The sequence below is a fragment of the Podarcis gaigeae genome (genome assembly GCF_964106915.1).
Source record: "Podarcis gaigeae genome assembly, chromosome: 1".
Classification (NCBI taxonomy): Eukaryota; Metazoa; Chordata; class Lepidosauria; order Squamata; family Lacertidae; genus Podarcis; species Podarcis gaigeae.
In genome coordinates, this window is record NC_139678.1 from 89,293,631 (window position 1) to 89,307,845 (window position 14,215).

Genomic DNA, 14,215 nt, shown 5'->3' on the forward strand with positions numbered 1-14,215 from the left:
AAACAAGTGTGACCTGCAAGATATATGTGTGTGTGTCAGAATATACTCACCTCCTAGTAGGAGTGTTCCTGTTCAAGTTGACAGCCAGCCAACTGTGTCTTCCTCACAGATATTAGAAGCACATTCTAGTCCCCCTTCCCTAATTTTTATTTTCCAACTGGAGCTCAACATTTTGTGGCCACTGAGGATGCTCAAACTGCGCTGGGGATTTTTGGGTGTGGAGTGGGGAGTTGCCCTCAGGCTTTTCAGACCTAGCATTAGCAGCCAACATGGTGGGATGATCACAGGACTCAGGAGTTCTACTGCAACTAAGGCATGAGTGTGATACTAATGATGGTCTGTGATATTTTTTCAATCCCCCCTCAAAGTAGCTGTACCTCATGAACACTCCAAGTCACACTCCAGGATCCCTGCAATGTCACAGAGGATACTCAGATTTCTGGCATCCCTAAAGGTATTGCCATAGGTTTCTTGTTCAGCCAGAGAGTTACTTTATCCATTTTCTCTTACTCTGCTATGAAGACTTCAGCTATCACTGCTTTCAGTTCATAAGCATTTCTCTCCAGTACATTAATTTTATCTTATGGCATGAAAGACACAATCAGTGCAGGAAAAGAAGAGGTAGGATAAGGGAGGTTTGCACAATCATTTTCTCCAGAAGCATAATATGAAAGCACAAGGTGAAGGCAGCCTTCCTAACTTCTGAAAGCAAAGAGTTTCCTGCAGTCATTGAATTGCAATGCTCCTCCCCTCCCCTTCTCTCTCTCTCTCTCTCTCTCTCTCTCTCTCCCTTACATACACTTCTTCCTAGTCAGTTAGCAGAATTTATGCTGGATTGTGCTGATGCTTTTAGACTACGATGTAAGTTGTAGAATAGAATCAGCATTTGAAGTGTGGCCATCAATCTCTTCCCATTAAAAAAATATGCTGCCATTGGTCAGCAGAATTTGCCAGTGATAAAGCTAACAAGACCTTTCTGAAATGTAATGATAACCTGTTTTCCCTCCAGGCATCCCAAACAATCAGCTTGCCATTTGTCTCCACTTGTCCTCTGATATAACTCTGGTTGTTTGTCTTGTCATCTTGATCAGATTGCTGTTTGGGATTAGGGAGTAAATGGTTTCTGCATTTGTTCTGTATATAGTCTTGTTGGCCAGGTTTTCTTTTCTTTTCTTTTTACTTTAACACAGAAAACAAAATGATATGTTATCCTGGAAAATCTATAGCCTTGTTCAGGCAATTCAAGATTGTATGGAGCAATAAATAGAGTGCATGCAAGGCATGCTGGCCCCACCCCAAATGTTCTGCCAGCCCTCCTCCCGCATTATCCATCTGCTGTCAATAAATGGGAAGCCTCTTGCATGCATACAGGCTCCCCCTGTGAACCAAAATAACAAGGAGAGTATTGGGGCCACGGTGAGTGGGTAGACCTAGTGCATATGGCTCCCCTCTCTTTAGTTAATCTTAATTGAGTGTTGGGAATAACACCAAAGGGTGTTGCAGAAAGAAAGAAAGAAAGAAAGAAAGAAAGAAAGAAAGAAAGAAAAGCAACATGAGCAAATTTTGCAACTCTCCCTCAGATAAGCAGCTGAATTCTGGATGATATGCTCCATTCAAAGACAACTATAGTGCTGCTGCTACTACTGCATTATCCTTATTATACTTATTATAATACTTATTATTATTATTGCAGCACCATCTGTGTACATGACACTTTACAAATAACTGATTTGAAAGGTTCATGTTGCAAGGAGCCTGCAACCTAAAAACGAATATAGGAAAAGACAGGAAAGGGAGGAAAAGGAGAAGAACACATAATTATATCAACTGTATGTATTTACTCTTACTGGCAGATTGGTGTTTGAACCAAGTAACCAAAAGCTCCATTGAAAAAAAGTAAGCGTCGAAGAAGCATTTGAAGGAAATAAGGGAAACAATTGCATGGAGGGCTTGTGAGAAACAATTTCATGCATAAGGGCAGGGTTTGTTTCATGAGACCCTAGGGGAACTGATAGAGTTGGATGGATGAAAGTAATAGGCAAATAATGTTGGGAATGTGGTTTAAGTGCATAGAGTAAAGGAGGACAAGACCACAGAGAGTTTGACAGAGGAAGCCTGCGTACATTTTTAAAGAAAGGGTGTCATGTGGTCAGAACAATGGGAGAGGTCCACAATTTTTGCATGGAACTGTTGAAAACAGGCGAGTAAGCAGATCAAATGGCCTAAATGGCCTCGGTCCAGTATATCTGAAGGAGCGTCTCCTCCCCCATCGTTCTGCCTGGACACTGAGGTCCAGCTCCAAGGGCCTTCTGGCGGTTCCCTCACTGCGAGAGGCCAAGTTACAGGGAACCAGGCAGAGGGCCTTCTCGGTAGTGGCGCCCGCCCTGTGGAATGCCCTCCCATCAGATGTCAAAGCGATAAACATCTACCTGACATTCAAAAGACATCTGAAGGCAGCCCTGTTCAGGGAAGTTTTTAATATGTGACATTTTAGTGTATTTTTCATCTCTGTTGGAAGTCGCCCAGAGTGGCTAGGGAAACCCAGCCAGATGGGCGGGGTACAAATAATAAATTATTATTATTATTATTATTATTATTATTATTATTATTATTATTATTATCATCATCATCATCATCATCATCATCAAGGTGAGATAATGGGAGACTAGGAAGAAAAAATGTCAGAAGGCTAAAAAGACATTGGTGGTAGTTTTTGCGGAGAGAACAGAGAGGAGAGCTACATTTTTGTAATAGAAGTACTGTAATGTGATTCGGTAATGGTCATAATATGGAAGAAAAGGAGAGAAAGGATACAAGCAAGGCTTTGTGCCTGATTGACAAAGTGGGTGGTGATGTTGCCAATGGTTGAAGAGAATGAATAAGAAAATGAAAGCTTGGAAGGAAATATTATAATTTTGGTGTTGGGCATATTGATCTTGAGATTCCGATGACACATCCATGCAAAAATGTCAGATCAATACTTGTGGTTTCGATCACTGTTCATCTTGATCAATACATTTCAATACATTTCAGATTGGTTGTCTACTGCCTAAGTATATAGGGCTTTTTAAGCAAAATGACATGACATGATCAGAAGAGGGTGCATCTAATGAAACACATGCTTTGATTTTACCCTTGGTGTTCTAATGAGACACTTAACTCAAAGCCCTGTTCTCCTGGCTTTGCTCCTAAACAAACGGTAACAGCTTGGCAGTCACCCAACTGCTCTTCTAATTAATTCACAATCAGGTTCCCTTTTATTCCCTTGTCCAGCTCATCACTTTTCATTTTCTGTGCACTTGAGATTTAAAGAAAGGAAAAAGCCAGCAGACTCTGAAATATCTCTAGTGGGAGAAACCTCACAGTTCCTGCAGTCCATACTAGGGTTATGTCCAGTTTTGTCACAATTGCTGTCTAGATACAGAAAAGGTTTTGGCCATGTTATAGAGCAGGGGTGGGGGATATCTTCCAACTACCCCTATCCACTACCACCCTGTGGGCTATTTTGATAGGCGAACAAAGCTGTCGGCCACCTAAAAGCACAATGGTGCCCAAAGTATTTTCCCCCCTCTTTGTAGATGCTGCCTGAGGGGAACAACTTTTGTATTGTTGGCTTGTAAACACCAAACCCAGTCTGCTTTTTGTTAGCACTGATCAGCTATGGGTGCTGAGATCAAGCCCACTTTAGGTAGTGAGTGGCTGCACTATGCAGTTCACCATCAGGAACTCATTTGCAGAGATGATTCCAGAGACTTGTTGTTGGTGTCAATCAGCTGACTGGTGTTGACAGCAAGTCCTGCTTGCCAGGAAGGAATCAGGAGTGTGCTAAGACTCTGATTGTTCCTTGACAGTCATGTCCATACTTGCCCCAAACCTGACATTATGTATGACACGTGTCTAGTCCCTGAGGAGCAGTTGCAGTAACAGGAGACATCTGCCCCCTGATGTTTTATATACCCTTCCCTGACTTCTCCTGCTCGGAAGGTACTGCTGCTATTCCTGCTTCAAGCTCCTCCTGGTTCTAGGGGACAGTAGGGAGGAGGATGTGGGGAGTGTACTGACCCATCTGCAGGCTGAAAAGCCTCTTCTTCTGCCTCATCTAGAGCATCTTCCTCCATCTCAAACTCTTTCTCCCCAACTCTGTCCTGGCTCCTGCCTTGTGAGTGGCATCAAACCCCATAAATTGTTGGTCCCCTCTCTTGGGTCACTCTCCTGGTCCCCTGCCCCCACCACGCACTTCAAATCCTGTTAGTCTCTGACAACATCAGACACATTTTTGGGTGGGAACACCACGGGTCACCTTAAAAAAGAGAGAGAGAGAGAGAGGCACTTTGATGTACTAGATATGTCACTAGTCCTGTTCTACCAGGAAACACTGGAATACAGAAAGATTCTAGATGTACTTCCAGCTTGCCTCCAGCCAAAGGACTTACTTCTGTTATTACTGGGTGTGGTTTTTTGCAAAGCTTTCCTCAAACCTTTCACCTCCTGCCAATGTTACCAAATATTTGCACTCTGCAGTAATATTATTTGCTCATCCACAATCCTTCTGCCCTTGTTTCCCCTTCAATTTCCTCTTCTTTGACAACATTAGGCTGTCAGATACAAGACTTTCCTCTTATTTTAGCCCTGAAAGCAACAATAAAGAATATGTGGAGATCAAGAATCATTAGTCCTCTAAGTTAAAAAAAAATACCTATCCCTTTAGCATAGCCTGACTGACCTTTTGTAAAAATCTTTCCTTTGAAGAAGGCAAAGAGGAAAGGGAACAGGCAATAGGAGCATGTTGAAGCTGATTATTCTCTGCTGCTCAGCACAACACAGTCTCTTCACAAAAAAGCAGGACATAAAAGGATCATAAAAAGAGCTGGATCAGGCCAATGTGAACTGCCCTGTGACTTGGGGGTACAGAGCAGTATACAAATTTTAATCTTAATCATCATAATCTAGTCCAGCATCCTGTTCTCACAGTGGCCAACCAGATGCCTGCAGGGAAGCTGCAAGGAGAGTCTAAGCATGAGAGCCCTGCCCACTCCCCTCCTGGGGCTTTCAAGAAATTGGTTTTCAGAAACATTACTGCCACTAACCATGGAGGCAGGGCATAACCATCATGGCTAGCAGTCAATGATGGCCTTAGCCTCTGTGAATTTGTCTAATCCTCTTTTAAAACTGTTCAAGCTGGCTTCCCTACACCCCACACATACATACTTGGTACAGTGCAGTCTTTCCCTTCCCAAAGAGCCTCTCAACAATGGACCCTGGGGGAGACAAGAACTCAAGACTACTAAGGCATTTTCATAACCTATTTTTCATTGTCTTCAGGAAGCTGTTTTTTCTCCCAGGCCCAGTTTTTAAGAGCTGATGGTTACTGACTCTCCCCCCCCCCACGCAGTTTGTACCACTTCCCCTTGTTCAGCTGTCATTTCTGAGTACAGAGCAAAGGTAACTGAAACAATTTCTATGTGCTGATCTATTCAGAGGGAAACACACATTATTTCATCACTGGCGACAATGGCTCTATTCAGGCATTCAAGTTGAACATCTTAGAGGAGAGAGAGGGTTGCAAACACTTCCACAAGCCTTGCTCACAATATCATTGCATGTACCAACTCCACTTCAGCCTTCTCACATTCAGAAGAATGGATTTTATGTGCATTCAGGTTAACATACTAAGAATCCTCAGTGCAATTTTGAACCTTTTAATTATACAAGGTTAGAGTTAAACTTTGAAATCTGAATTTTGATTATTTGACTTTCATATCTACCCACCTTTTCGCAACTCAGGGCACTCCCAACTAAATGGTATTTCTGTTTTTCCCAGTCTTTGGGACGCTTGAAACTGTCATCTTCATCTGACATTTTAATGGGCATCTATCTTAAAGCTCCAGCTTCTACAATACACTTATGCAAATAAAACTTCAGTTGATTGCTTATTAAGAAAACATTTCTTTCTAGAATAAAACTATTTCAGTAACAACTTGCTACGCTGGCATTTTGCTGTGTTTTTAAATAGTCATGACTAGAATATAATAAAAGGCAATCACAGGCACATGTTTCTCCATTATTAAAAATTAATTTAAGGCTGATTCGCCCATCTGCAGCAGAAGAAATTAAACTTTAAAAATGGTTGTGCTTGCATATATTATAATTCTGCAACATTGTAGGCCATTCTGCACATTGCTAAAAGGGCAAATGAGACAAGCAGCTGTTTCGCGGGTGGCATTACACTGTTTGTCAGAGAGTGGCAGTGACTACAGTTTCCTACTGAGTATACATCTGGTGACAGGTTCAGTTTGTAGCTATGCAGTGAGTGCAATGGTCTAGCAACATAGGTTGTAAACAGAGGGAAGTTTACAATGTGGTACCCAGCAGTTCAGTAGAAATGTGGCATTTCTGCCAAATCATAGGAAATACTTACTGTATGTACACCCAAAAACTTCAACCCGCAGGCCAATTTTCCCACTTGGACTCCATTTCAAAGGAATGAAGCGCACAAAACGAGCTTTCACTGAGTGCAGAAACTTATGCTGCATGACACTGTCAGCATTGCTGTTCCCTTGGAAGACCTGCAAAGAAATAGAATTGGTTAAGTTATGGAATTTTTCCTTATTTAAAACATTTATCTACCACCCTTCGCCTTTGAGGGATTTCAGGATAATGTACAAGCCAACATCATATTATAATTTTAAAAAACCCCAAGGGAGTATATAAAAAGCAAAACTAAGAATTACAGCAGATTAAAATTCCTGGGTAAAAAAAAGAAATATTGTGATGTAGCTGCCAGGGTAGAATATTCATGGAGGGTCTTCCACAATACAGACCCTACTAGTAACTACTGACCAGTCAATATCAGGAAAGGTCCTAGAACATATATCTAAATGGTCAGCCTGTCAGCACTAGGAAAAGGATGCTTTGATTACTAAGACCCAGCATGGGTTTCTAAAAAATAAGTCATGCTAATACATGTGAAAAGGATCTAGGGATCTCAGTAGACCACAAGGTTAACATGAGCCTACAGTGTGACATAGCAGCAAAAGAAGCTAATGCTATTCTAGGCTGCATCAACAGAAGTATAGTGTCCCGATCAAGGGAAGCAATAGTACCACTCTAGTCTGCCTTGGTCTCCTGGAGTACTGTCTCCAGTTCTGTGAACCACAATTTAAGAAGGATTTTGACAAGCTGGAACATGTGCAGATAAGAGGTCTAGAAACCAAGCCTTATGAAGAATTGTTGAAGGAGCTGGGTATTTGTAACCTGGAAGAGAGGAGATTGAGAGGAGATATGACAGCTGTCTTCAAACATCTAAAGGGCTGTCACAAGGAAGGTGGAGCTTCAAGTTACAAGAAAGGAGATTCTGACTAAACACCAGGAAGAACTTTCTGACAGTAAGAACTGTTGTGTGGAATGGAATCACTCAGAATGTGATGAACTCTTCTTCCTTAGAGGTTTTTAAGCAGAGGTTGGATGGTGATCTGTCATGGATGCTTTTGTTGTGATTTTTACATTGCAGGGGCTTAGATTAGATGACTCTCAGGATCCCTTCCAACTCTACAATTATATGGTTCTGTGATTGCTTCATTTGGAAGTTACATAATATGGCTAGACTACATATTACCTAAAATTGAAGATGGCAGGTAGATAGACTTATGCCTATAGCAATAGTCTCAAGGTAATATATAGCCTGAGTCTGACCAAACTGCGGGAGGCAGTGGAAGACAGGAGTGCCTGGCGTGCTCTGGTCCATGGGGTCACAAAGAGTCGGACACGACTAAATGACTAAACAACAACAAACAACAAATATATAGTCTTGCCCCACACAATAGTCATGATCACAAGTCAAAAACTATTAAAATCTAGGATGCTGTTCATTTAGCTACGCTTTAACCTGTTAATATCAGAATCCATTAAAAGGGGGTGTGCTGCTGTGTGAAACATTTTTGTCTTTAAACTGGGATTAATGTGTGTCTGCAGTGATGCTGATAGGAAACAGACAATCTCTTCAATTCCTCAACCTTTGGCAAAGCATCTGTAAAAAGCAGAAAGAACATTGCAGCTACACATGAGGGGACGAAAGGTTCCCTTGGAAAAAAAGACCGTCCACTCATCAAGGCATAATAAATTAAGTGGCAGCATCAGGCACTGGCTGATGTGTCTATATCACTTGATAGCACAAGCCCCAGGACGCCAAAGTCATGGCATCTTCACAGATCTGCACAAGCTGGCTACCATAATGACTATGGCGATTATCTTCCCTCTCACTTTATTAGGCAGGTAATGGGACAGGTCTGAACTGTAAATGGAAGGAAGGAGAGTTGGCACACCAACACGAACGGTGCATCAACAGACTGGAGGTTAACTGCTTTCCCAGGGAGTTATTTCAAGTGGCTGCTAATGCTTTCTCTCCTGCCAAAGTCACAGAGGTGAGCTGAACCGAAGGAAAAGGAAAGACTATGGAGGTGCAGATCCCCACATCACAGATGTTTTTTTTTTTAATTTGCACTGTTGCATTCCTAATGCAAGAAAGTGCAGAGGCATAACTCTGCCCACTGTCTTCCACTGTACAAACAGGCCACTTCACACCCACTAATTGAGGCTGAAATGCTGCACGTGAAAAGTGTAATTAATTCCAATGAGATTTAGTGCATATGCAAAATTCTATGATCCATTTGACTATGCTGGGATCATTGACTTTAAGAAGCAGGCCTACCAAACTCTTTGCACCTTGTGAAGTAGTATATTTGGTTTATTACTTCATATCTTACAGCTATATAACTCTAAGACAAAGCTGGCTACAGGCTCAGGGCTTTAAAGGCAGAATGGTGACACCCTGAGTTCAGAATCACTTTCCCAGCAAGGCTGGATGGATGCTGATAAATAACCTGAGCTTCAGCAAAGGTATTGGACAGGGTGGGGTAATTTCTGAGCTCAAATTCTCATCTTTTATTTTTTTTAAAAAAACAAAGTGCCTACAAGGTTTAGAAAAAGTTAAAAAAGAAAAATGCATTTTTTTCTTGCAATTCTTGCAATTTCTGCAAAATGAGCCAGCCTGACTGCTCTGTGTTTATAGTCATTGAGTGAATTCAGAGCTGTGATTGATGACAAGTGGGCACCAGGAATCCTTAATGCTGACAGTCATGATCTGTCATCTACCTAGGTATAAAAGTCTGGGATTTCTTGGGACTTCTTATCATCCAAGCAAGTCACATTGTTTAATTCTGAACATTGCTGCCTCGCCTTTTCTTCACCTCTAACGTTGCTACAGGCCTATCTCTCTGACACTCAGGCCCTGGTAGGGGCCAGTTTGAAGTGTTCCTAATTTGATCTGCCACCCCCCTCCCATTGATTTATTTTTATTTTTATTTTGCCTGCAAAAATGGTTTGACTTGCTTTCATTTTTGGGGGGAGCCAGAGTTGTTGAGCTTTTGGGGGGAAGCCAGAGTGGTTGACATTTTTTTGCGGAGATTGCGTGCCTTGTGATAAGGCAGGTGGACTGTTTTGGCAGTGGGAAGCTTGCGCATGCCAAAACCACACCATCTCTCACAGACGTTGACTGCCACACAGCATTTTGTCACCCCTCTCAGAGGTGACACCCAGGGCAGACCGCACCCACCTTGCTCTGCCCCGTCTCTACCTTTCCCTTAGAACTCTCTCCAAGCCACACAACTTCTTCAGCCACACTCTCTTTTTCTATGCTCCGTACCTCATTGGCCTCACTTCCCATTCTCCATGGCTAAAATGTGTCCTTGAGCTTTGATATAGACTCTTTCTTTCCTAGACGGAATACAGTGGTGTGGGTGGGTAGAATGGCTTACTATACAACAGTAACATTTATAGTCATTACTCCACCCACATTTGGCTCTGTCCCTGCCAGCAATTGACATGTGGCTCTGAAATCTTACTTGGGAGAGAATGTGTCCTGCATTAATGGCCCCCCTCTCTGAGAAGGAAGATCCTGGGCCTCTGGCCATTCTACAGAAATGTATGTGAAGCAAGAAAGAGATGTATGGACTGGGGAAAAGATATGGAAATTAAGTATGCCAAAAGCTATACTCTATCTTTCTGCAGCTATGTTCCTCGCAGCTTTAGGGATAATTCTTGGTCTTTGGAGACATCTGTCAGGACCTCATCCTACACTCAAGTAGGACCCTGGGAATAATGCTACCTGACATTTTATATACATTCTTATAAGACTGTGAGAAAGAGCCTGCCAAATTATCTAATCTACACTAAAATGAAAATAGTCTCCTTCCTCCTACCCAAATTCTGTCAAAAATATCATGCAATACAGATAATGTAATTAAAACCACAACAACCCACCACTAAATAGCATTGGATAACAAGCTTAGTATATCATTTATTTTTTAAAAAAACACAAAAAACCTTTGTTGTTTGGAAAGCTCGCCAAATATATGTAGCTGTTAAATTAGTTAATTAGGTTGTTTATTTGGAGCCATACGTATAGGTCTGGCCATTTTAAAGACGTAAGCAGAGAAAATGGAGTATTTTCCCCAGTTGACAAGGTTACACTAAGATACTACCCTCCATCTCAATGTGTTTTGATTACATGATTCACTCAAGCAGAAACACCCATTATGAGCTGCTAAATAACAGAAGTTCTCTGCTTCAAATCCCAAGCAAAATACTAACAATGTAAGTTTTTGCTGCAAAGCAAATTCTCTTTAGCACCACCAAAGTTTGTAATACTCATATGAAATAATTATTTTTTAATTTGTTATGATACCCAGGCATCGATTGCATGACCACAGATTTAGACTGAAATTCCAGAATGTACTTTGCTGGAAGTAAACTGTATTGAAATTAATGGAACATGGTTTCAAGCAATCATGGCTGAGAGCACTTTGTGTGATCTCAGAGTACAACTCAGATTAAGCAGAATATTCCACCTTGACTTGGTGGCCCAGACAGCTAGGCTTCTCAGCTGGCTTCAGCTCTTACTTTGAGTTTACAAACTAGCAGGGCAGGTGCTTAGTTGGAGACAGACATTCATCCTTTGCTTAGTACTCAAGCATCTGCTTTGAATACAGAGAGTTCAGGTTCAATCCCTGACATCTTCAGGTGGAGTGGGTAAGGTCTGCTGTCTGAGACCCCGGAAAGCCACTGTCAATACTACTGAGCTAAATAGACTGACCAATGGCCTGACTTGGTTTAAAACAGCTTCCCATATTAAAGGACTGGACTCAGGCTATTCTCAATCTAAAGGTAAAGGTAAAGGTACCCCTGCCCGTATGGGCCAGTCGTGTCCGACTCTGGGGTTGCGTGCTCATCTCGCTTAAGAGGCCGGGAGCCAGCGCTGTCTGGAGACACTTCCGGGTCACGTGGCCAGCGTGACGAAGCTGCTCTGGCGAGCCAGCACCAACGCAGCGCACGGAAACACCGTTTCCTTCCCGCTAGAAAGCGGTACCTATTTATCTACTTGCACTTGGGGGTGCTTTCAAACTGCTAGGTGGGCAGGAGCTGGGACCGAACAATGGGAGGTCACCCCGCCGCGGGGATTCGAACTGCCGACCATGCGATCGGCAAGTCCTAGGCACTGAGATTTTACCCACAGCACCACCCACGTCCCCCCGTTCTTAATCTAGGTCTGGCCTATTATAATACATTAACACCACATTCACCTTTACCAGCAACATTTGTGCCATCAGTGCCTTAAGAATGGTCAGAGCACACACATAATATTTAGGGGGATCACTCAATCAAGCCATAGGTTCATTCATAGGTACTCACAAAGGGTGCCTTACACAGTTGCAAAAACATGATATCAGTAGCATAGCTAGTATGTTAGTGGGGCTGGTGGTGGAACACTATCAGGAACCCCTTAACACATTTTTGGGAGCTAAGAGGCTATTTGAGTGTCCCCAACTTATTGTTACATTGTGTAAACAAGACAAGGCAGGTCTCTGTCTATACATAAACCTTGTGTGAGCCAATTGTATTCTTAATAATGCGGTGAATATGTTTAGTGTCTAGCAGTGGGGAGCAATGCTTAAAGCCTTTGCATATTAGTCTCATCAGTAAGAGGTTAACCAGCTACCACTGTATTTCTTATTCCTATATTTTTAAATTAATTGGCCAGCTTTGTCCAATGAGATGACCCCAGGGAGATCTCTCTTATTCCACACTATAGTAAATTCAAATGAGAAAAAAAAAATTCATTCTCTTACTGCATTTTTACAGGTTACAGTATGATAGCACCTCCGGTCAGACCTCTAAAGTAACACCATAGCAATGAATATGGGGTAGAAGGGTCAATTTGATATTTCCCTCAGGAGAATCCATGTCTACTTAATGAGCTAAAATCCTTGGCATTCCAAATTCTCTTTAAGAAAAGTGAATTATAATGAAGTGCTTATGAAATATTTTGACCCCAGAAGAAATCTCATTTTCACCTTATATATGTTCATGCGGGGGAGGGCAATAAGAAGGTGTGTTTTGGACTTCCATGGGCGGGGGTACATCCAAAGACCCCTCTGTTCATTCCCACCACCTTCCTCTTCCTTTGCACAAGTGGCCACAGCCACTGGGATGTTCAATTCCCATCTTGGATTAGGGATTAAGTCAGTGTTACAGCACACTCTTCCTCACCCCCAACAATGACAAAGATGCCTCTCTCTGTGCATTAAGGCAGCCTTCCTGGATTCACAAGTACCCCACAACAGTGAGCCAGTGGTCCCACTCAAGAGCACCTTGGTACAGAATGAATAGTCCAGCAGTTTATTCAGGCAACTTTACGTCAACTTTCTTGCAGGAGTTTAAAATATATTGCTCTTCCCTTCCAGAAACATCCTGCCTCCCTGGGTGTTGAGGCGACAGAGTCCACTCAATAATGTTGAAGTCCCAGGCAGTGCTTATGCCGCCTTTCAGGGACTCAGGAGGACTTCCTGTTACACGGGAGGGAACTGCCACATGGATGAGCCTGAGTTGGAAGTTCTTTGTGTTATAACAAATACCATAAGCAATAAAATCCTGTGTTAAGTACATTGTATGGTATTAAAGACTGAAGTACTCCTATTTAAGATGGCATGTGGGCACATTTTCTTCTCCAGACTCTTTCCCTCTTGAATTATTTTAAGCTTTCTTGCTTCCTTCCATCTGCACAGTTTTAATTACGTAACCACCAGGCATCAACACAAAACCTTGCAAGGTGCCTATTGATGCCTGTCAATAGCTGAATTTTTAACAACAGGAAGCCGTGTAGAAGTTTTCAGACAATCTTTTTAAAATGAGAAATGTCCGTTTCTCATTATGCTCCTAAGCATAAGTGAGAGTGGGAGACATGTGAAGTGGGATCTACAAATGACATTTGGCTAACGGAAAAAAGAGAAGCAGGTATAACACAACACTTTCAGGAGGCGTTAGAAAAGCTGTCTTCAGCATTTCCGCAGGTAATAATCTCAGCAAAAGCTCCCTTGAAATATGACTGTGTGGATATTACCTCTTTAAGATGGTTGTATTTTACTGTGTAAACCAAGAGAGACTCTCAGTTGGAGCTGCGTTTACAGAATAAGCAGTCACTTACATGCTTTCTCTCCATACAATACTTATAACTTGTTTTAATAGTTATAAATCATTGTAAATAGGTTTTAGATATTGACACGTTGGACCACCAACAAAATGCTGCAGTATACCCCCCACAAAAACCTTGTGCTCAGTTCCTCTTTACGCTGGATGCCAGATTAGAAACTCTTCCCCTTCAGTTGGAAAGAGAGAAGAGGTGCAAAAAGCTTACCTCTGTGAGTGAGTGTGGTGGTGGGAGGGGTGATATAGGTTCTTTTCAGCACACAGATAGGGTTCCTGATAAGGTAACATATGTACACTGTTTTGTTGTCCCCTCAGTAGCCATTTTGTGTTATGCCCCATACCCATGACGGCCATTTTATGACTGGTGCCCACATAACATTTGCACTGGCCCCAAAAGTTTGATGACTCCTGGGGCTGAAGCAAACTGATTCACTCTCTTTCCTTCATTTTATTCCCCACCACCGCCAACACTCACAATCATGTGGCTTCTAGTTACCACTGGGAATACTAAGTCCTCGTTGGATAGTTGTTTTTGAGGTGGCTGGCCATTTTTAGCTTTTAAAAGATATTTCAAACTTCTAGAAATGTCAGGGATCCCCTGAACATTCTGATAATGCCCTCTTGTTTTGGCTCAGTTCCTGCTGGTTATTCAGAGTAGATAGGTCCAAAGATCCAT

At 42.2% G+C, this 14,215-nt stretch overlaps 1 protein-coding gene and 1 long non-coding RNA gene across 3 annotated transcripts in view; both read right to left on the bottom strand.

Annotated features, from left to right (window-relative positions):
• The window catches only part of LOC310825486, a 632,470-nt gene that overhangs the window by 185,239 nt on the left and 433,016 nt on the right, over positions 1-14,215 (bottom strand). The window lies entirely within an intron of this gene.
• The window catches only part of CNTNAP5 (contactin associated protein family member 5), a 313,291-nt gene that overhangs the window by 185,239 nt on the left and 113,837 nt on the right, over positions 1-14,215 (bottom strand). For both annotated transcript variants that reach the window (XM_083734111.1, XM_083734112.1), the window contains one exon: positions 6,419-6,566. In XM_083734111.1, the coding sequence (XP_083590237.1) occupies positions 6,419-6,566 (148 nt within the window). The remainder of the gene's footprint in view (positions 1-6,418; positions 6,567-14,215) is intronic.